This window comes from Elephas maximus, chromosome 16 (genome assembly GCF_024166365.1).
Source record: "Elephas maximus indicus isolate mEleMax1 chromosome 16, mEleMax1 primary haplotype, whole genome shotgun sequence".
Taxonomy (NCBI): Eukaryota; Metazoa; Chordata; class Mammalia; order Proboscidea; family Elephantidae; genus Elephas; species Elephas maximus.
This window is the reverse complement of record NC_064834.1, coordinates 67,106,196-67,125,594: the sequence shown is the minus strand read 5'-3', so window position 1 is coordinate 67,125,594 and position 19,399 is coordinate 67,106,196. Positions and strand designations below refer to the sequence as shown.

Below are 19,399 nucleotides of genomic sequence, written 5' to 3'. Positions count from 1 at the left end.
GCAAAGGTCCAGAGGTGAGAGAAAGTTTGGAGAGAGCAGAGAGAGAAGGGATCATGGATGAAGGTAACATCAGGAGGGAGGTCAAAACGTCATATTGTGAAGAGCCACTTAGGCCACCTTAAGAGTTTCATTCTAAGGTCATTATGAAGCCACTGAATGATTTTAAGGGGAGTGACATGATTCAATTTACAATGGACTGAAGGGTATAAGAGAGGGTGAGTGGAGAGCAGGAAAGAAATTGTTACAGTCATCCAGGTAAGAGAGGGTGCTGGCTAGAGCTAGGGTGGGAGCAAGGGACATGAAGAAGTAGAAGGACTCAAGACATATTTTGGAGGTAAAAGCAACAAGACTTAGTGATGAATTGGGGCAGGGTAAGGATGGTGAGATTTGTGAACATATTGAAATGTCTGGTACCTTTCTAACTTGTGCAATACACAGAAAAAAATAGCATCTGAGCTGGGCCTTGAGGACTGAGTTGGGCTCCGCTGACATAAAAGGAGAGAAGGATACATAGATGTGAAAGCCTACGGCATATCTGGGATAACACAAATAGTATTCTGATGTACTAGCAGTATAAAGTATGTGATAAAAATACAAGGAGATGATGCGTAGGCAAAGATTATGAAGGGCCTTGAACTTTAGATAAGGTTGTTTTTATTTGTGCTTAATTCAGGACAGCATCACTTCAGATCTACGTCTGTTTATTTTAGACTATTGTCAATTTAGGACTGGAGGTTAAGGAAGTGGAATTATGGACAAAGATTTGGAAATTATCTATAGATGATGACTAAAGTCATTGGACCAGATGAGGTAGCCCATGTAAAGTACAAAGTAAGAAGAGTACCAATGATTAAACCTTGGGGAGCATCTACATAAAGAACATTCAGGGGAAGAAATGACAAAGAAAGGGCATGAAATCTACCTGGACAGTATGAAATAAAAATGAAACCCTAGGTGATAACAGTTAAGACTTATAGAGTACTTACTACATGCCAAGTACTGTTCTAAGGGCTTCATACATATTAAGTCATTTATTTTTTATTATATCCTTGTGAGGTATGTATTATAATTACCCCTATTTTATAGGTGTGATGACTGAGGCACAGACAAGTTAAATGGCTTGTTCAAGGTCACTAACCTAGTAAGTAGCAAAGCTGGGATTCGAAAGAGTCTGTGATCTTCACCACTACACTTACCACTTCTCAAGACCCTGAGCTTTATTATTTCTGTGCTCCTAAAAAAGAAAAAACAAACAAAACAGAAAAACAAACCCATTGCCAAGGAGTCGATTCTGACACATAGCAGCCCTCAGGCTATATGCTGCTCCTCAGGCTATATGAAAAAACTAGCTCAGTCAAGGTCATACAACCCTTTCAGAAGTTTATGAGGAACTAACACAACCCCTAGCTTATATGCTAATGACAGCCATATTCTACAAGTTAGCGGTTACCCCCTCCCCGCAGGGACATTTGGCAATGTCTGGAAACATATTTGTTGTCACAACTCGGAAGGGAAATGCTACTGGTATCTAGTAGGGTAGAGGCTAGGAATGCTGCTAAACATCCTACAATGCATAAGACAGCCCCCCACAAAATGTCAATAGTGCTGAGTTTGAGAAACTCTGCTATAAAAGCATCTATTACCTCCCCTGCAAAAAAACGAACCCGCTGCCATCCAGTCGATTCCGACTCATAGTGACCCTACAGGACAGAGCAGAGCTGCCTCATACGGTTTCCAAGGAGCAGGTGGTGGATTCAAACTGTTGAGCTTTTGGTTAGCAGCCGAGTTCTTCACCACTGCACCACTAGGGCTCCACATCCATACCAGCAGGAGGTAAGCCTGAATACTTAGTTAAAATGTAACTATTATATATTTCAGTATATGTGTGAACACACAAATGAGAAAGACTATTCAATTCCAAACTTTAAGGATAAAACTAACTTGATTTTGGCCTTCATGATTTTGTATGATAACGTAATATCATTTGTTGCCATCATCAGTTTCTTGTTATTGCATTAATTATAAGGCTGATGGCTGTCTTCCTAAAAGCTTCACACTTACTAGTTTGCTCTTCACACTTAGGATAACTTTTATGGAACATATTGATAGGGAAACTAAGCTAAGCTACGCATATCTAATAATTTAAAGTGAGACTGGATAAATATTGACATTTAATTTATAAGTGCTAAAATGCAATGAATTGACTATGTATATGGACTGATGGTTTTTCTATCCAAATGTCCTCTGCCAACATTTGTGAAAGTAAAAGCACTCTCTAACATAATTCGTGTGTTTAATTTTAACCAAGAGAGAATTCTTATGACTAAGTGATGAACCCACAAAATTGGAGTTCACGTTGGACGCCCTTCCTCTACTAACTATAATGATACCAGTGGGCACTGCCATTTTCAAAAGCGTAAAAAAATCAATGAGCAGCTTGTCATTACAGAAACTCATTGTGCATCAAACATATCACTCAAGAGATTCATATTTTATGCTTATAAAACTTTACATAAAACTAAATTGCAAATCTTTTTTCACAATCTACTAAATTATGGCCTATGGCAATACACTGCTAATATGAAGCATTTGTTCAGCTCTAGTGGACATATTTCCTATATGATTTATGTGAAAGAAGGCTTCATTTGCTTCTTCATAGATTCAGTAACGTTTCTTTTCTTACGTTAAGCTAGGAAGTATAGCAAAGTCTTTAAAATTGAGCCAACAAACATAACACCAAATTATTAATAAATAGTAGTCAAATTAGTAAATGTGAGGCCTTATCTCCATGTGTTTATGAGCATGTCATTTCAAACATCAGCCATTCTTTCATTATCCAAATGTGTAAGAAGCATCTAAATATTCCATTAAGAAAATATTTTTTCATTTTTTAGGCACATAATCAGAGTAATAAATTTGAAGTAAGACAGTAGGTTGTGATTTTTTTTTTTTTTCCTGGAATCTAGACTTTTTTTTTTTAGTCATTTCTCAAAAAAGTTAAGACTAACAGAAGCGGGAGTTGAAGAATCAATACTTTGTCTTATCTATTGTGATGTCAGTAACACTGGGGCCATAAAAATATAGGGTACAAGAAAAGATAAAACTGATTTTAACATTATCAACTCTATGTATTCTGAAACTCAGAAGTAGCAATTTTTCAACCAGGAAAGTGTTTGCTTATTAGCATGTTTCAGAGTACTCACAGAAAGAAACAATGTCTCCATCTGGAACTTGAAAGCAAAAAAAAATCTACCCACTGAGCTTTAGTCTGAAATCTACTTGACAACTCGAAAAATTACCAGATTTTATACCAAAGTATAACAAGTAACACTTACCTTAAGCATTCGGCATCATTTTGAGGCTTTTCATTGATTTTAATTTTTTCTGCCTCTAGGTATTTGGTAGTGCAAATGGCTTCATTCTCCTTATCTTCAAAAACTGAACAATTAAAAAAATTCTTACAATCTTTTCAAACTAAGCATAAAAATTACCTTTATTCACTCATAAGAACGTTACTTTAATTTTCGGTGCTTGCATGTAAAGACAATACCAGTGATTTTAACAAAAGTTGTGATACTATAAACACGAGATGTAACGCTGATTTAGTGCTTTATTTCTTTTTAATGTGAATAATAGCACTATATCCCAAAAGGCTAATAAATATTTAAAGCATAATATTACTCTATCACGTGGGTATAACTAGTATTTTCATCAGCAAAATAAACTAATTCATAAAGGTAATACCTTTAAGTTTTCTCTGGAGAGTAAATAATTCTTGTACTAATTCATTCTTTTGCTTATGAAGTTCATTTAACAGGCCACTATCATGTTCCATTGACTTCATTTCTAGAAACAAAGAAAAATCGTATGTTAAGTATTTAGGCTTTGCCTTATACATGACAGCAAATATGTCAGTTACTTGTTACTAACTTTCTCTTACACAGGAAATATTTAAGCAGCATCTGGTCAATTTTAAGCCCGTCTTCCCTTGACCACCTAGGAACTCTTTTTAATAAATTAACCAGGATTCATTGTGCACCAACTAGATAAAAAGAGGAAATTAATTGATGGTTAGGCTACCAAAGGAGAACTGAAAACAATGTCATTAACACTAAGTAAAAGGAGCTTCCCAATCAGATAAGAAAACGCTATCCTCCCTAACTAAAAAAAAAAAGAAAAAAAATTTTAAAGCATGTTTAAAAAGGCTTTGCCTAGTACTCAAATGGGTACAAGCTTCTGCAGTATTGTTGATATCTGTTCCTCTCTCTAGAATGTCCATCCTTCCTTTCTTCCCACAACAAACTCCAGTTCATTCTTTAAGACTCATCTCCTTAAGAAAGCTGTCCATGACCACTGTTCCTAGCAATGGCTCAGATGGCTAGGACATCCACTTCTATATTGAATAGAAGTGGTAATAATGAACATCCTTCTCCTATTCTTATTCTTTGGGGAAAAGTATTCAACATTCCACCATTAAGTATGATGTTAGTAATCAATATTTCACCATTAAATATGATGTTAGATGTAGGCTTTTCAGACAGGCTTTTTTATCAGATTGAGGACGTTCCCTTCTATTCCTAATTTGCTAAGCATTTTGATTATGTATGAAATGGGTGTTGAATTTTGTCAGATGCTTTTTCTATATTTATTAAAATTATAATTTCTTGTTCATTATGTTATTATGAAATATTGCATTGATTGCTTTAAAAATGTTAAATCAGCCTTATATTCCTATAATGCATGCCACTATATCATTATGTATTATATTAGAATATTGTTGGATTATATTTGCTAACATTGTTACAATTTTTATGTCTATGCTTACGAATGATATGTCTCTGTAGTTTTCTTACATCAGGGTAATTCTGGCCTCACGAAATGAGTTGAGAAGTATTATCTTCTATTTTCTGAACCAGCTTGTGTAGAATTGGCATTATTTCTTTTTCAAATTTTTTTTTTAGAATTTACCAGTGAAGCTATCTGGGCCCTGGAGTTTTCTGTGAAGGAGTATTTTTAACTACCAATTCAATTTCTTAAGAGATACAGGGCTATCTATTTCTTCTTGAGTGGGCTTTTTATAGCTAACTCTTCCAAGAAATTTACCCATTCTATTTAAGTTAATTTGGTGGTCTTGGGTTTGATATCCTAAGGTTTTCTTTTGAGACTGGATCACATGTTCCTGGTTCTTCACAGGTGAAGTAATTTTGAATTATATACTGAACACTGTGTGTATCATGTTGTGGAGACTTTGGGTTCCACTACTTTGCTCAAGGAGTATTGACTTCTTTTTTTTTTATAAGCAAGCAATTAACTTGGTTGAATTTATACTGCACACTGTCACACCTATGGTGGGCATTAGCTCAGGTCTCAGTTCTGGGAGGGTTTCAGTTTGTTCCACACATGCGTGGTTCAGGGGTCAACCAGAGACTCGGACTAAGTTTAAACACAGAATTTGGGATTCTTTCTCTGGCTGTCTCCCTTCCAGGGTCCTCTTCCCCTTCACTCTCCTATAGTACTGATGGCCAGAACTTCTTCCTCTGGACCTGTGGCAAGAATGATGGAGCTTTCTATCAGTGTTTAGCAATTCCTGTACAGCCACCCCTTTGACTGCATCTGCCCCCTCTGACTGTGCAATGTCACACACGAAAAAAAAAAAAAACACGCAGAATTCACTCCTTTCTAGTCTCTTGCTCCAAGTTTTACTCACTTGTCTGTTTTTGGTTCAGAGTTTATAGCTATAATTTGTGGGATGATTTGGTTGTTAGGTATCCTCTCTCCTTTCCTCCGTATCAGAAGCAGAACTCCCATCCATGACTTTTGAAAGAAAGTTAGTTCCAGAATATCTTCTAAGCTTAATATCTATTTAACTCTGTTACACATCTCTGTTATTAAATAGGGGTACGTATCACATCAACAACAACAAAAACACATTCAATGGCCCTCAACCACAGAGATTCTGGTTCGATAGGTTGGGAATGAGACTTCAAAAGTTACAAACTTTTTAAAATCTTCCCAGGTTTTTGTAAGTATTTCTGGTTAAGAATCTCTGTCTTATACTCCTTGTCCAAAATAATTTTTCTCTGTGAACCTCATTTCCTTCATGTACAAATTGAAACTAATGAAGAACTATAATCTCAGTAACATTGAGGGCTTAATCATATGCCAAAGAGCCCTGGTGGCACAATAGTTAAGTGCTCGAAAGGTCAGTGGTTTGAACCCACCAGCAGCTCCACAGGAAGAAAGACCTGGCAATCTGCTCTCGTAAAGATTACAGCCAAGGAACCCTATAGGGCAGTTCTACTCTGTTATATACGGTCAGAATCAACTCGAAGGCACACAACATCAACAAATCATGTGCCAGGCAGTATTCTAGGAACTTAAATATTATTTCAATGAATCCTCACAACAATCTTATAAGGCCATTATTGTTTCTCCATTTTCATAGATGAGAAAACTGAGGCACAGAAAAGGTAAGCATCGTGCTCAAAGTAACACAGCTATTGAGGGGGAAAGTCAAGATTAAATTCAGTAAGTCTGACTTTTAGCATTTGTAATATTCCAGATGGTGGTTGTTACATGGTATAAAGCTAATAAATGTTACCTACAATAATAATCGTTATACTTAAAGCACAACAATGAATGATTTATAATAATAGCTACTGGTCAATAAAAAAGCTAAATGTGTTTATAATTCTCCATTTACTAAAGGCATAATATAAGTAACAGTACATTTTGTATAGGCTTCCCCTAAAAACTTGTTTTCCATTTAATATCATTTGTATTTGTACTCTCTACTTCCTCAACTCCCATTCACTCCTCACTCCGTTACTCTCTGCCTTCTGTTCCCACTGCAATCCATGATAATGCTCTTGAATAGTATAATAGTTATCTCTGTTTGCCAAATTAATACCCCACTTTTGATTTCCATTGATTTGAGGAAAACCTTTTGAACATCTGGTTTCCAAAATATTACACTGTGCTGGTCTTCCTCTTGCCCTCTTTTACTACTCTGTCTCAATCTTCTCATTTCCTTAACCACTGTGATTTCCCAGGTTTCTGTTTGGTTTCTGGTCCTCATCCATGTTCCCTACATATGTTCCCTTTGAATGATGCCACCAACTCCTTTGCATTCACCCCCAAATCTAATCTCTATCTCTTCAGCTTCACAACCAAATTTCTACTTGCCCATTAGGCATCGCCACCTATATATCCTATTAGGCATGGCCAAGTAAAAATACCTGAAACAACACTCAACCCTTCTGTCTGGATAAGGCTATAACTCAGACAGGTCTACCCCACCATTGTTTTTTTTAACTCCTGGTACCATCATTCTGTCTAATTTCTGAAGTTTGAAAACTGAGATTAATCTTTGACTTTCCCTATTTCTGTCCACATCTAATCAGTTGCAAAGTCCAGTCATTCTTCCTAAATGTCTCTTGAATTCATTCCCTCCTCACTTCGTGTATCCATCACATTGCACCCTGAATATCTACTTACACATATCCCTTCTCCAGTTTTTACTTCTATATCCCCAGGAGCCAGAACAGTGCCTATCACATAACAGGTCATAAATAAATACTTACTGAATGAATGACTAAACGCTCGTGTTACACCTACTTTTAAAGAAACTGAAACTGCTTACAACAAAGATACATAATGATTAAGACAATTAAGATAAAAATAAAAGAATAGCTATGCAATAAATCAATCTGCTTATGAAAAAAGTTCAATTTCTAGAAAATTAATTGATTCAAAATAAATAATTTCTCATTAATGCCAGACAAATGAGGTGCAATCATACCTTTTTTCAAAATGTTTGCCTGGTTTTCCAAGTCAGATATTTCAATCTTGACATTTTCTTTCATCAAAAGTTCTCTTTCCTTTGTTATTTCATATTTATTATTGAAGTCTGTAATTTCCTTAATAAATTTTTCCTCCTCCTCTTCCGCTTTTTTCTTTGTAGCCTCCTGAAAAACAAAAATGAAAGATCAAATGTAGGTATTAGGTACAATTGTATTATTCCTTAGTGATTTAAAATGCAACAATTTGGAATTAACAAAAGCATAAATTATACTTTCTAGTATTATCACAAAAGTGCTTCACTCCTCTAGTACTATTAATCAAAACCTGAAGCTGGGACCAAAATATTACTGTGTTTTTATAAGAAATGTCAACTAATTATAAGCAATATTCAGAAATTGGCCCTATCATTCAAAACTATTCCTTCTGTTGGCTCTGACTTCAGATAAAAAGATAAATTCCATCTTTTCACCCACACCCATAAATATACCTCAAGCGTGAACTCTCTGCCTTTGAAAAGTATTAAAACCAAGTTCTGAAAGCCTGAGCAACTCCAATCAGTTTCATCATTTCTTTTATACTTACTACAATTATAAATAACTCCTATATAATTCTTTCTAACTATACTACCCTATCAATTGGTTTCAAATAGCTCTTAATACTTTTCCACATCTGAACAAGACTATCTGCCAATGTACATATGGATAATTTTCTAAAAGTACACAAAAAAAGTTCAACTTTCTGATAAAATTAGTGAAACAGATTTTTTAAGTGGCTGTCAACTTACAAAGGTTTGAAGAAGTATATTCCTTTGCTTTGTAATTTCACTATACTGTCTATTTAACGCATTTTCATGAGTTTTCAAAAGCTGTAAGAGGAAGGATTTTTCAGAACACTGTTGAACCTTCAAAGCAAAAAAACACAGAAATTAGAATGAAACACTTAGACATTTTCAGGTACCTTAGTTAATAGTTTTTTTTTTTTTTTTTTTTTAGTTAATAGAACAGATCTGCATAGTATAAACGTTTTTTGTATTAGTCTTTAAAATGCAAAGTAAAATTCACTTAAAATACATTATTTTATATGCATTCTCTTGTGTTATTTCATAAGAGCTCCATGATTTTAATTTTATAATCCCTCCCCCCAATAAGCCTATAGGCTGCTGAAGAGCAGAGAATGTGTTCTCCTTTTCCCCTCTAATACTTAAGACAGTTCTTAGCTTTTGTACTCAAGTTTTTTGACTGTTTTTGGGTTGGTTGCTACTGAGTCAATTTTGACCTATGGTGACCCCACGTGTCACAGAACAGAAGAAACGCTCCTAGGGTTTTCTTGGCTTTAATCTTACTGAAAGGACCACCAGACCTTTTATTCCATGGTACCACTGGGTGGGTTCAAACTAGTTGAACATGAACATTTAGACCACCTAGGGACCCTCTTCTTTGGACTACACACATTGAAATCAGCTTCAAGATAGTTTGTTTTAAAGAATGGGCTTTTGTTTTCACATGTTGTAAGGAAGATACAGATAAATAAATCGTGTCCATAATATGACTAATAAAAATGAGATAAAATGTATAAACCACGGGCAAAAAACCAGTCCCATGACTATAGTCCATATATTATATAAATAAAACATAAATCTGCTTAAGTCCTCAAATGGGCTTGAGAATTCATTTTTATCTTTGTAATTCATTTGGTTCCAAATAGCATAAGATATAATAAATATTAATATTAGACATACAACTGTTTTATTTCATTTGGGCCTTAAAGAATGGTATCACCTGAGACCATGAATATTGAAATGCAAGTCAGAAAGCTCTAAAATAAATGTTAAAATAAGTATGATGTTAGCCTGGAAATAATCTTCCTACTATGTTCAGTGTTAGCCCTCATAAGAAAGCATCACTTTCAGTTTAGGACTGTTCCCATCTCCAGAGAGAGAAGAAAAGGGAACAAATTCAACTTAAATTGCAGGAAGCAAGATTTATGTTAGCTATAAGAACTTCCTCAAGGTGAGAGACAGGTTGTGAAATCTCTGTCCCGGAAGAAATTGAAGAGTAAAATGCTTAGGGATAGTCTAGTCCAGAGGCAAAGCGCTGGCCTAAAAGAGATTTTGAAATGTTATGGCTGAAAAGTCCAAAAAATATTGGCATTTAAAAAAAAAGTAGCAGAAATAAACAAGATCGTGGCACATCTACGCACACCTCGGTACTTGGTGCTATTCTCATCAACCACATCTTAAGAAAGACATCTACAGAGAAAGAGTAGAGACATGCAATTTATACGATCAAAGGAACTGGGAAAATAATTTTAAAATTCAGCATAAAGGGAATGGTGCAGTTAGTATTTTATTGTCTGATAAGATAGAAATTAGAAAACTTACAGCCAAATCTATTAAATCAAATAGAAATTCGCAACAAGGGCAAATAAGCGTATGATCATGAGTTCTTTCACGTGTATTTAGAATAAGGAAACGCTTCACGGCTTAGAACTTATTATATAAATGAGAATAAAACCAGGTCCAGAGAGGTTAAATGCCTTAACAAAGTTTATATAATCAGTTAGCGGCAAACCCAGGACAAAAATCCAGGTCTTCTGACTTCCTTTCTTCTGAATCATGACATTAACGCAAAAATAGGAGAACTATTTCAAAGTAGTAAAAAGGTAATTTTGGTGCTAAAAAAGACTTTGGTCTCTCACCACAGTAAAAATTGAAAGTATGTAAATTAAGAAACATTTTGAAAAATTATTGAATACTAGATCCATCAGAGGTTACTGAGAGAAGGTTGCTTGCAGTATATACCTAATTCTCATAGTTGCTATTTTGGACAGTAACCATGAGCCCCCACAAAAGTGCTCTAGAGACTAAGCACTGGGCTGGATAAACTTCGGTTTGATTCAGTAAGGTATGCGAGGTATTAGGCATTTCTGAATCAAAATTCCAGAGTTCTGATTCTGTTTCTGCCACTGATCTGTAGTAAAAGGCCTGTGTCAAAACCCTAAAATGAAGAAAATACTACTTATCAAACTAAGAAATTTTTAATAATTTAAGACCTAAGCAAGTTAATTATTCAAATTCAGAAAAGCCTTATGTTAAGGACTTGGAAGCGAAGGTGTTCTGCTCCATCGATCACCTACTAAATTCTATTAAAAAAAAAAAAAATGCTAAAATAACCAAAATTTCCACTGAGCTCATTATCCTCTTTCTTAAAATGGAAAATAACTAATGTTAAAAAGAGAGCTGTTAATGGCATATTGACACTTAATTGGTATATTTTTCCATAAGCTGAAAAAATAAAGCTACATACCAAAGACTGAAAAGTAGACAGCTGTTCAAAAGATGGAAACCCTGGTGGCACAGTGGTTAAGAGCTACAGCTGCTAACCAAAAGGTTGGCAGTTCAAATCCACCAGCCGCTCCTTGGAAACTCTATGTGGCAGTTCCACTCTGTCCTATAGGGTCGCTATGAGTCAGAATCAACTCAACAGCAACGGGTTTGGTTTGGTTCAAAAGATTTTATAAGAAGGGTATTATCTACAATCTTCTCTTCCCTAAAATTCTACGTTAATTATCCATTTTGAGGTCTTCTCTGCTTCTGTTTTTATTTTATTACATTTATTATTAATCTCCCTTCTTTATTCCTACTTTATCTCTCATCCTTTCACATTTTGCTTCCACATCTTCCTCTTTTAATCAAGACCTAAGAAGTGCCAGAGTCAACAACTACAAAAAGGTTAAAAACAAAAGCTGCTGTCGAGTTGATTCCGATGGTGACCCGTGTGTGTCAAAGCACAACTGTGCTCCACAGGGTTTGCAATGGCTAATTTTTCAGAAGCAGATCACCAGGCCTTTCTTCTGAGGTGTCTCTGGATGGACTTGAATCTCCAACCTTTCAGTTGGCAGCTGAGTGTATTGACCGTTTGCACCACCCAGGGACTCCACAGAAAGGTTACAGTGACATTAAGTTTTAAATTTACTCAGGACTTATCATGAAAACATTTAATATAAAAAGGTCTTAGCAAGTAAGGGAAATAACCAGAACAGAAAAAGTCAAGAGTCTGGGAAAGCTGAAGTAGGAAGGTCAAGCAAGAAAAGATGCCCACAGGTTCACAATGCTGAGGACATCAGTAAGTTAAGGTTGCAGAATTACGTAAGGCTTCGTATTATTCATACAGACCTATCATATTTTAATGGAACTGCAGATACAAAAAAACTTCTGAACTAAAATAGTTCTTCATGGCCACCTACTTGCAGAATGAATTTCTGGTTGTTCCTTTTGTTCTTTATATTGTCTCAACTAACTTCTTGTTTATTCACATTCCTGTGTTTGGAAGCCAGATCTACAGATGTGTAAGATTTAGGTAAATATTCGAGATACAACCCTGAACATACTGATGGGATCAAAAGATGAAGTGATTTCACAAATTATCAGAAGCTCTCTTTCTGATCATTTTGTAATGCAAAGGTGATAGGTGGAGATCAGGATGAAACTAGAAAATACACAATATTATGGCTTAGAAAATATATCTGAATGTATCTCTCTCAGTCAGGTTTGAATTCAGGGACTATCATATCTGTGGTAGTTGAACATCTTCTGATAAATAAGAACTTAAAAACTACTGACTTTGCCTCCTAAGGTATCCAGTGACCCCAAAGGGCTACAAACAATGAAAGAAGAGAGCGGATGATTTTCTATTTGCAGGGATACAATTTTCTTTTTCTCATCTCTCTCTCTCTCCTCTGACCTGAAATAAAGAAAAAAATATTTGCATGCAGCCTTAAAGTTACCTTCTAGAATCAAGTAGCCATGCTTTGTCAGAAAATATTACTGTTTTGGAAAATTTTAATGTATAGCAGTGCCAACTCCCCAGTTCATTCTGCTTCTCTCAGCAGTAAAGATTCTTTTTTCCTTTCTCTGTTTTATTCCTCTTGGGATATTTGATTTTTTTAACTGAGCTTATAGTTTTCCCAGTGAAGTCGATTACCTGGTCAACTAGGTCAGCCTCCAGCATAGCCATGATTTGTGACTCTTCACTACTCTAGCTGCTGGTGTGCCTTTAGGTATTTCTGTACCAGAAGAAGCTGAAAACTGAATATGACTGAAGCTTTTAAATTAACGTTTTGGTCCAAATAAGCAAAGCACAATGCTACTCTTTGTTGTGATTACTGTTGTTGAAAATAATCTTAGTCTTGAGGAACTGACATTTTGCTGATTAAATGCTTTGCCTAAAAAAAAAAAAAAAAAAAAAACCAGAATAGTCAACTTTACATAAGAAAACATAAAGAGCGTTATAGAGAAGGTTTCACATTCCTAGATTCGTAGTAGTTAGGGGGGAAATTCATTTGTTAGAGCTATGATAAAGAGACGTTTCAAACACTGGAGTAGATCAGTGACTATAGTATTAATAAAAAATGTTACATTTTTTAGAAAGCTATTTTTATAAATACTCTTTCTAAAACACATGTAATGCTTAAAAAATTACTCACTATGACACAGCAATCCTAATACAGTAAGCAAGGAAGCAATCCTAATATTAGGAAATATTAGTCCTTACAATGGCTTTCAAAGCTTTCCATGGTTGTATTCACTCACTACTTCTCTAGCCTAATATCCTACCAGTCTCCTCCTCGCTTACTCCCCTCCAGCCACACTGGACTTCTTAAAACAAAAAAACCAAACCCGTTGGCACCAAGTCAATTCTGACAGACTAGAACTGCTCCACAGGGTTTACCAAGGAGTGGTAGGTGGATTCGAACAGCAAGCTTTTAGTTAACAGCCAGGCTCCTAACCACTGCACCACCAGGGTTCCTCTGGCCTCCTTGCTGTTCCTTAAACACACTAGTTACATTCCCTCCTCACTAGCTCCCCCTGCCTGAAATCTCTTTCCTCAGATTCCCCAGGGTTCATTCCCTCACCTCTGTCAAGTCTTTTTGCTCTAATCTCACTTTTTCGTTACGGATTATCAAGAGACCTGAAACTACCACTGCTTTTAAGATTTTTTTCTGGAAGTTCTTGTCAATAAAATGTGGCAAAAAAAGAAGAAGAGATATAATTATCAAAAAGTTGAGACACAATTCTCTGTTTGTTGGGGCAGATGCCATTTTTATATACCTAATAAAAAATCTGAGAAATGGTTAGAAATAAAAAAGAGTTCAGTAAAGAGACTACCAAATACTAAAAACCAAATATATTTTCTAGTTACCAACAATAAATAGAAAAAAGCATAGAAAATATTCCATTTACTATAGCAAAAATACAACCAAAAAAATCAATTAAAAAAAGAACGATCTGAGACCATTATGAAAAAAAAAAATTAGGGACATAAGAGAAGATTTGAATAAATAGAAGGATATACTTGAATGTGAAGATTCAGAGTTGTAAATACATCAATTCTTCCCAAATCATCATTATCAATTCAGTGCAACCTCAAAATTCCAATTTTTTAATTTTGTTTTGTTAGAATTTAACAAAATACTTCTCAAATTTTTCTAGAAAAAAAAAAAAAAGGTACTGTGAAAAGAATCAGGAAAATTCAAAAAAAGAACTGTCCTTCAGAAGAGCCAAAAATACTTTATAGCTAACATAATTAAGGCAATATGATACGAGTGCCAAAAAAAAAAAAGAAAATCTAGACACACACACACACACACACACGTTGCTGTTGTTAGGTGCCATTGAGTCAATTTTCGACTCATAGAGACCCCATGTGACAGAGCAGGACAGCCCCATAGGGTTTCCTAGGCTGTAATCTTTACAAAATCAGATTGCCAGGCCCTTCTCCCTCAGAGTCTCTGGGTGGGTAAGAGCTGCCAAACTTTCGGCTGGCAACCGAGTTCTTAATTGTTGTGCCACCAGGGCTCCTTACACATATACTTATGCATTAGTATATCACACAGGTAGTGCTTCAAATCAATAGGAAACATGACATTACGCAGGGGACAATGAGTTACTATTTTTAAATCCAACAATAGTAAAGAAAAAAAAATAACCACGAAAGTACCAGAAAAAGACATCGTTTACAATCTTGGAGTGAGGAAAGTAACATATCAGCTGTGTTCCCACATCCAGCTTAAGAAATTAAGAAATAAAACTTTACACGTACAGCTCCAGTGCTCTGTATACCCTTCCTTGATTGCATTAATCCTCCACCCCATCAGAGATAATCATGTCTGGTGATATTTATCATTCCCATGCATGTCATTATACTTTCACTATTTACATATCCCTCACAAATTACAGTATTGTATGTTTTCTTTTTTTAAGGAACCTATCCTATTTTATGTATCCTTTCATAGTTTGTTTTTTCTCACATAGGATATTTTAGAAATTTGCAAATTGTTAAGCTACCCTTAAATGGCTTTTGTACAATGACACCTAGCACTTGGAAATCTGAAGTCATACTCCCAGGAATAATAATTAAATCTGTTAAATGTCTTTGTCTCCTTTTTTATCAATTCAATCTGGTGATCTCTTCATAACCAAAACCATTATTAACTGACCACTTGTTCAAAATAAAAGAATTTAGAGAGCATTTCATAATAGGAAAGCTTTTAAAGATTCCAATATAAATAACTCCTTGACTAAGGGATAATTTAGAAAGGAAAATAACTTTATGTCACAAACAATAAACAATCATTTAATGAATTTTACCTGTTATTTTTAGTTTTTACAACAGAAGAGATATTTATCCTTGACTTAGTCATTTGTATTGCTATAACAGAAATATCACAAGTAGACAGATAGCTTTAACAAAGAGAAATTTATTTTCTCACATTTTAGGAGGCTAGCAGTCCAAACTCAGGGCACTGGATCTAGGGGGAGGCTTTCTCTGTCAGCCCTGGAAGAAGGTCATTGTCTCCTCTGAGCTTCTGCTTCTAGGCAATCTTCATGTGTCTTGGCATCTCTCCTCCCCCATATGTGCTTCTTTTGCTTACTTGTCTAAGCTTTGTATCTCAAAAGACACTGACTCAAGACACACCCTACACTAATCCTACCATTAACATAACAAAGACAACCCATTCCCAAAGGGGATTATAACCACAGGCATAGAGGTTAGGATTCACAACACATATTTTGGGGGGACACAATTCAATCCGTAACATTTCACCCATTTCCTCCCCCAAATTCATGTCGCCACATGCAAAACACATTCACCCCATCACATCATCCCAAAAGTCTTATATCAACTCCAAGTCAAAAATCTTGTCTTCTGAATAATCTATATCAAATATGGGTGAGACCCTTAGGGGTATTCAATCCTGGGGCAAAATTCTCTTCATCTGTGAACCTGCAATCTCTGGACAACAAGTTATGTTTCGAAAGTACAATGGGGGAACACACACAAGGCAGACATTCCCACTACAAATACGAAAAACTGGAGGGAAAGAACGGTTAGTAGGTACCAAACAAGTCCAAAACCCAGCAGAACAATTTACATTAACTCTCAAGCCTTGAAAATAATCCTCTGTTCACTGAGACCATTTGGGCAATGGCCTGCCCTCCAGACTCTGAGTGTTAACCACCTCCTCTGGGTTCTAGGGAGATCTCTCGGCCCCGGGCTCCAGCGCTGCCATCCTGGCCCTCTGGGCAGGCAACTCTGCTTTAGGCAGCCACATTCTCCTGGCCCATTTGAGTGGTGACCCACCCACCTCGGCCCAGCAGGCTCGTTCTTCTGCCTTGGGCATGGAAGCCCTGCTCCTCAGCTTTGGGTAGTGGCCCCATGCCCCTGGTACACCTTAATGGCAGCCCCACACTCTGGAACAGAGTTGGTGAAAATCCGACTCTTTGAAACCTAGGAAGTTATCTTCCCATCCTTTGAGATCCAGGAGATCATAGCTCCACCCTTTGAAGCCAAGAAGTTCCTGCAATCCCTGTTCCTTCCAACAGTTCTACTGGTCTCCAAGCTGCTCCAAGGATGATTCTTTTCTTGAAGGACAACAGATAAAGCTCCTTTGGTCTGTTTCCTGTCTGTAGAATTCCACGAGGCAGACAGCATTCTTTCCTTTTGTTCTTTCTGTCCCCTTTAGTCTAAGCTGATGGGTTTTCTGCTGTGGCAGTTGGTTAGATCCATCAGTCACAGGCTTCACCTTTTTAAACAAAAAATTGTGCAGCCATGTCCTTTGTGAACATATGAACATTCTAATACATGTGTCCTTACTTTGTACAACAGAATTTTGTAATCTTTAAGTTCTATTTTCCCTTTCCACAGTTATTTTTAAATTCATCTCTTTCCTCTTGCATTTTACTATAAGCCACAAGGAGAAATCACGTGGCCCTTTCAAGATGTTCCTTAGAAATCTCACTAACCAGATATCCAAGTTCATCACCTACAAGTTCTACCTTCCACCAAACATCTGAACATAATTCAGACAAGTTCTCTTCCACTGTATAAGAAGCATCATCTTTCCTCTGTTGTCCAATCACATGCTCACCATTTTCTTAAACACCTTGCCAGGTGCGTATTTAACACCCACATTTCTATCAGCATTCTCCTGCTGGCACTCTATGCGTTCTCTAAGACGGACGAGACTTTCTTTATAGCTCTTACTGCTTTCCGAGCTCTCACCAGAATTGCCTTTGACATGCATAATTCTACAAACAGTCTCTTCAAAGATTTTATTATTATGCACCTTAAACTACTCCAGCCTCTACTCATTACCCAAATCCAAAACCGCTTCCACATTTTTCTATCTGTTAGAGCAGCACCCCACTCTTACAGCACCAAATTCTTATTGTCAGGGATTGAATTATGTCCCCCAGAACTATGTGTCAACTTGGCTAGGCCACGATTCCCGGTATTGTGTGATGGTCCACCATTTTGTCTTCTGATGTGATTATTCCACCTGTTGTAAATCCTACCTCTATTATGTTAATGAGGCAGGATTAGAGGCAGTTATGATAATGAGGCAGGACTCAATCTACAAGATTAGGTTGTGTCTTAAGCCAATCTCTTCTGAGATATAAAAGAGAGAAGTGAGCAGAGACACATGGGGACCTCATGTTCTTATGTTGTTCTTAGGTGCCATCGAGTTGGTTCCGACTCATAGTGACCCTATGCACAACAGAACGAAACACTGCCCGGTCTTGCACCATCGTTCTTATGCTTGAGGTCATTGTTGCAGCCACTGTGTCAATCCACCTCGTTGAGGGTCTTCCTCTTTGCCACTGACCCTGTACTCTGCCAAGCATGATGTCCTTCTCCAGGGACTCATCCCTCCTGGCAACATGTCCAAAGTATGTAAGACACAGTCTCAACATCCTTGCCTCTAAGGAGCATTCTGGTGGCACTTCTTCCAAGACAGATCTGTTCATTCTTTTGGCAGTCCATGGTATATTCAATATTCTTCGCCAACACCACAATTCAAAGGCTGTCAACTCTTCTTCGGTCTTCCTTATTCATTGTCCAGCTTTCACATGTATATGATGCGATTGATAAATACCATGGCTTGGGTGAGGCATACCTTAGTCTTCAGGGTAACATCTCTGCTCTTCAACACTTTGAAGAGGTCCTTTGCAGGAGATTTGCCCAATGCGATGCGTCTTTTGATTTCTTGACTGCTGCTTCCATGGCTGTTGATTGTGGATCCAAAAGTAAAATGAAATCCTTGACAACTTCAATCTTTTCTCCGTTTATCATGATGTTGCTCATTGGTCCAGTTGTGAGGATTTTTGTTTTCTTTATGTTGAGAAGTAATCCATACTGAAGGCTGTGGTCTTTGATCTTCATTAGTAAGTGCTTCAAGTCCTTTTCACTTTCAGCAAGCAAGGTTGTGATAGCTGCATAACGCAGGTTGTTCATGAGTCTTCCTCCAATTCTGATGCACCGTTCTTCATATAGTCCAGCTTCTCATATTATTTGTTCAGCATACAGATTAAATAGGTATGCTGAAAGAATACAACCCTAACGCACACCTTTCCTGACTTTAAACCAATCAGTATCCCCTTGTTCTGTATTAACAACTCCCTCTTGATCCATGTAAAGGTTCCTCATAAGCACAATTAAGTGTTCTGGAATTCCCATTCTTCACAATGTCATTCATAGTTTGTTATGATCCACACAGTCGAATGCCTTTGCATAGTGAATAAAACACAGGTAAACATCCTTCTGGTATTCTCTGCTTTCAGCCAGGATCCATTTGACATCAGCCATGATATCCCTGGTTCCACGTCCTCTTCTGAAATCAGCCTGAATTTCTGGCAGTTCCCTGTTGATATACTGCTGCAGCAGTTTTTGAATGATCTTCAGCAAAATTTTGCTTCCGTGTGATATTAATGATATTGTTCTATAATTTCCACATTCAGTTGGATCACCTGTCTTGGGAATAGGCATAAATATGGATCTCTTCCAGTCAGTTGGCCAGGAAGCTGTCTTCCATATTTCTTGGCATAGACAAGTGAGCACCTCCAGCGCTGCATCTGTTTGTTGAAACATCTCAATTGATATTCCATCAATTCCTGGAGCCTTGTTTCTCACGAATGCCTTCACAGCAGCTTGGACTTCTTCCTTCAGTACCATCGGCTCCTGGTCATATGCCACCTCTTGAAATGGTTGAATATCGACTAATTCTTTTTGGTACAATGACTCTGTGTATTCCTTCC

At 36.7% G+C, this 19,399-nt stretch overlaps 1 protein-coding gene across 1 annotated transcript in view; it reads right to left on the bottom strand.

The window, feature by feature from the left end:
• Window positions 1–19,399, bottom strand: part of CCDC172 (coiled-coil domain containing 172) — a 43,354-nt gene that overhangs the window by 12,439 nt on the left and 11,516 nt on the right. The window contains exons 3-6 of the mRNA XM_049855101.1: window positions 8,588–8,704; window positions 7,802–7,967; window positions 3,745–3,846; window positions 3,336–3,438 (exon numbers count right to left, since the gene is read on the bottom strand). Coding sequence (XP_049711058.1) covers window positions 3,336–3,438; window positions 3,745–3,846; window positions 7,802–7,967; window positions 8,588–8,704 — 488 coding nt within the window. The remainder of the gene's footprint in view (window positions 1–3,335; window positions 3,439–3,744; window positions 3,847–7,801; window positions 7,968–8,587; window positions 8,705–19,399) is intronic.